The sequence below is a fragment of the Vitis vinifera genome, chromosome 15, assembly GCF_030704535.1.
Source record: "Vitis vinifera cultivar Pinot Noir 40024 chromosome 15, ASM3070453v1".
In the NCBI taxonomy this organism is placed as follows: domain Eukaryota; kingdom Viridiplantae; phylum Streptophyta; class Magnoliopsida; order Vitales; family Vitaceae; genus Vitis; species Vitis vinifera.
The window spans coordinates 16,764,042-16,768,871 of record NC_081819.1 but is presented as its reverse complement, the minus strand read 5'-3'; the positions used below and the strand labels follow the sequence as shown (position 1 = coordinate 16,768,871).

At 36.4% G+C, this 4,830-nt stretch overlaps 1 protein-coding gene across 1 annotated transcript; it reads right to left on the bottom strand.

Moving 5' to 3' along the window:
• Positions 1 to 2,078: 2,078 nt before the first annotated feature.
• Positions 2,079 to 4,139, bottom strand: LOC100247922 (zinc finger protein ZAT9). Its single transcript, XM_002278576.4, has one exon. The coding sequence runs from the start codon at positions 3,705 to 3,707 to the stop codon at positions 2,304 to 2,306; it is 1,404 nt and encodes a 467-aa protein (XP_002278612.1). The 5' UTR covers positions 3,708 to 4,139; the 3' UTR covers positions 2,079 to 2,303.
• Positions 4,140 to 4,830: the final 691 nt, after the last annotated feature.

Genomic DNA, 4,830 nt, shown 5'->3' with positions numbered 1-4,830 from the left:
TTCTGAGTTCTAGTGGGTGGGCATGGTTAGTAGGGTGGTTGGTATCAGTTACTAGTGTGTTCGCACCTCTTCTTTAATTGCTAACCCAACCTCTCTAGTCAAACTTATGGTTATTAAATTCCTTACAAGGCCCTGTTTGGATGTCTATATCCATTTACAAATTGTTATCATATAAAAATTAAGGGTCCGTTTCTTAACTTTATTACTCTTAATTACTCTTAACCTGTTTTTTTATTTTATTTTATGTTTTTAAATAGATTTTAAAAATATTAACTTTTATTTGTAATATTTTATTTTTAATTGTTTTCAATATTTATATAATTATTTTTAGAATTAATACTTAAAAAGCAAATGAAAAGGACCCAAAGATTTTCTCTAAAATACATATTTTGTGTTTTTTTTTTATTGTCTTTGATTTGAAAAAAATAAAATTGTATTAAAAACCAGTTGTCAAATTGGCCTTAAAATGGCTATTGGAATATAAAAAGCTTGTTTGAGAACAAATTTTAAACAAAGTCTAGAAAAAAAAGTTTGTTTTTGTTTTTAAAATATAAAAAATTAAGAGTTTGTTTGTTCACTGTTCTAAAAAAGAAAAGAAAAATCAATTGAAAAATAATATGATATTTTCTGATAACATATTTTAATTATGTATATTTATTTCATAAATATTGTTCTAAAAAACAATGAAAATAAAGAATAATTGAAAAATAAAATATTAAGAATAAAATATATTTTTTAAAAATATGAGAAAATATAGAAAAATAAGTTGAAAATATTCTAAGTTTTCAAATAACTTTTGTTATAAAAAAATGTCTTTTTTAAATAGTACCTTAAATTTGAAAATTTAGACAGAAAAATATTTTTAAAAATAATTATAAAAAATATTTTTTATAACAGTTTTTGAAAACTATTTTCTTATGGTTTTTAAATAATTTAAAATGTTTTAGACCTATTTTCTATATTTGTTAAATATGTTTTAAAAATAACTTTTATAACACTTTATTTTAATTATTTTTCATATTTATATAATTATTTTTTAAATCAATTCTAAAAAATAAATGACAATAATTAAAAAATATTATCCGTAGATATTTTGTTTTCTATATATATATATATATATATATATATAGTAGCCTATCGTATTTTTCTCGTTTCTGTTTTTGAATCTTACATCCCATTTTAATGTAACACCCATGCGCCCAGGCCCAATATGACCCATTGAGAGCCCAAACACGCAGTTGCCCAAATATCACAAACCCTCGGTTGACCCTTCCATACGCCTCATGGACTGATGTCCTCACGATTCTTAAACTTAATCCCATACGTGGCTTCTCCTAATCGGTTAGGTCTAATGCGGCCAGCCACTTTTGGACAGAGCATTCCACGTGGCAAGATCCTTTAGGTTTGAGCAGAGACATCGCTGGCCCCACGTGACCTGCGTAACCGCCCCTGTCACTATAAAGTCAACAACATTCACGACAATATTCAAGTACGCTGTTCCGCGAAACACACTACAAGCATTGCGGTGGTCCCGTTCTCAGACGCGACCAGTTCAAAAAAGTCAATGCACCCACAACCACGTTGTACACGTGGCGTGAGTCCATTGGCCCCAATAAAAATTTAATACCTGGATGAATCTGAGGCATCTGGCTCTGCATAGAATTGAAATTCACTGTGAAAGATTTAAATATTATTATTAAATGACGGTAATACCCCCGTCTTGTTGAAAGGGAGATGATAATTGAGTGGAGACCATAGAAGATGATGATGATCAGTGGATTTTGAGGAAAATGAAGAGGTGTGATCCAATAAGAGAGGCCCAAATGGAAAGATGGTTGAGTGGATAACCAACCTTCTTCCATCTCCATGACCACAGAATGTTACTTGTGAACAATTTCTTTGATTCGATTCTTGTATAGAGGTATACTTACTTTTATTTTTTCTAAATTATTTATTCAAAATATATATATTTAATTTGAAATATTAAAAAATGTATTAGAAAGGGTATCTTTTTATCTTACATAAGAAGCATAATCATACATAATGATAAGATTTGACACTGCAATTCTACTCTTAGCTAGGTCTCAAATATACTTTTACTCCAACGCACTTAGTAATTTTAACATTAGAAAAAGAAGAAAATCTTTTTTCAATAAGATACTTACCTGAATCAGAGTTCAGGCATAAAAAAAGACCAAAAAAAAGGAAGATTTGTTGAGTTTTTAATTACAGATTCTTAATATACTCACGGTTTACCAGCACAAAAATGAGAAAAAAAAAAGGGAAAAAAAGAGAGGAATATATTATGAGTCAGCTCCCACATTGGTCGCTGAACCAATCCCCACCTGCAACCAGGGAGAGGAACCACCACTCATGTTGATGTCTTTTAGGTCACTTAGCTTTGCTAACTTCACCTTACTGTCTGCTTCGTCTTCCACATTGCTGTGGATTAATCCATTACTGTCATCAATATTGTTTACATCATTGTCGTTATTGTTCCCACCGGCGTCGTTTTGGTGGTTGTGATTGTTAGGAAATGTCCGTAAATAGATGTCTGTAGACACCTCAAAGCTGAGTGGGTTTCTGGGGTCCCTTCGGATTCCAGCAATGTCGTCAACGGGTGCTGGGAGGTTGAGATCAAGCGGCGTCGTTTTGGGCAACTTGGGTCTTTGCTGAATTTGCTCCAAATGATCATGAAAATGGTGGAACTTGGATAGTGAAGATGTGTCTGGAGCAGTTGAAGTGATCCAATGGCATCTCTTGTGCCCGCCCAACGCTTGTCCTGAGGAGAAAACCCTATGGCATATTGAGCACTCGTGGACTTTGGACTTTCTCTTTGAGGGGAAGGAAAGAGCTGCGTTTGAGGCGTGTTCGAATTGAAAAGTGGAGGTTGATTTCGAGGGCACTGAGAATTCGTCGTGTGTGATCACATCTTCATCGGCTAGACTTTCGTCCATGTGATCTAACCTCGCTGCGAAGCAACCCTTTACCTTCTTGTGACTAGCCCTATGTCCACCCAATGCTTGATGCGAATTGAACACTTTCTTGCAAGCCTTACACTCGAACATCCCTTTACCGACAACCCCTTTGGCCTTTTCCAGTGGCAGCCGGCATGACATGGGAGCAGCGAGCCCCATCGGGTTCCGCCGCTCCTCCTCCTTACTAGCTGAAGCACACGACTCTTCCGGCTCCGCCATTAGTATGGGATCCACGGTGCCGTTGGACAGCATCACTAGGCAATGTGCGAGGTCTTCTTCTTCGCTTGAAGGGCAATTTGAGATGAAGTTCCCAACCTTGGCTCTCAAGGATCGTTTTCTCTTGGACCACCCATATCCTTTCCTCCCTGAACCATCCTCGCCGTCAGAGCCAGGGGAGGAGACGAGGGACTCGGCGTCGTCGGAGTTGCATTTACCGTGCTCGAGAAAAGATTTCCATGACAAAAACTCTTTACCGCAATTTTCACAAACTCTGCAGCAGCTCTTAAGTCTATTAGGGTTTGTCCTCAAGGCGTACATTTTCTTGGTGCTTGGAAGGACATGGCCTCCAAGCTTGTCTTCCCAATCACTGGCCGGATCTTCCTCTTCGATGTTCCCGCTTTCATCGCCGATACCATGAGCTCTCATGTGCCCGCCGAGAGCCCTCCCGCATCCGAAACCCTTCTTGCAAATTCTACAAAAATGCTTAAAATTGGAGACAGAAAAAGCCATGCAATGAATTGAAGGGAGGACATGGGAGGTGGAAGAAAGTGAAAGAGAGAGAAAAAAAAAGAAATAGACAAGTGTAGAGAGAGAAAGGGGGTGGAGTCTGTTCTTGTAGTAGAAGTTGTTGTTGGGTTGTATGGTGTAAAAAGGCTTACTACTCCTAGTTTTTAGTTGAAGTATTGGTTTGTTGTGGATGAGAGAGAAATAAGAGTGATGAGAGTTGAGAGTGACAAGTGGGAGGCTGGTAAGAGGGTGAGAGACTTTTTCTACGACTGATGAGAGCGTACGGTGGTGGTTGGTAGTGGCGCCGCCGCGTCAAATATTGTACAAATAACGGAGGGTGGTGCTGCATTGGGGCGGTCATTGACTGTGGTGCGAGTCTCTCTCGACCCTCCATTCAGTAAATTTTTTGTGTGTCAGTGAGTGAAACTCTGATAAAAAGAAAAGAAAGGAGAAAGAGAGAGTCGTTCTAACTGCCAACCTATTCATATCCCTTCAATTCCAAGCCAAGAAAACCAACCCATGCTTCTCCTCCTCTGTCGGTTGGTCCATTCTGCTTTTCCACACAAATTTTTCTTAATCATACTTTAATTGAATTTTATTCCTCCATTTTCTCTCCATTCTATATATAAATTTCCTTCTTTCCCAATTCATCACTCACCCTGCAATCATCGTCTTCACCCAAAATACCCAACTCGGTCCCCTTCTCCTCCTACTGTAAACATGGAGGAGGAACAATAACTCAATAACTCTTCCCTTTATTTTTTAAACCCTAAACTTCTAAAATAATAATCACATCAAATCCCTATTGCACTACAGTTAGCAGTTTCAGAACGTCTCAGACGATTAAATGCCTCATAAATCGTCTATAAAGTCGTTGATCCCCGCATACAAATTAATATTATTTAATGACATTTTCTTTATTTATTTTTAATATTTATAGGTACTGAAAATAATAGTTTATAATGGGAGTGGTGAAAAAAATAAAAAAATAAAAATTATTGATCAATGAATTGACTCAAACAAGTCGAGATGGTGAAAGCTAGGCATGATTTTCGTTTTTTAATAATTAAGTAATCTCGAAATATCATAATTTTTATATTTATTACAAAAATAAATAAATAGTAGA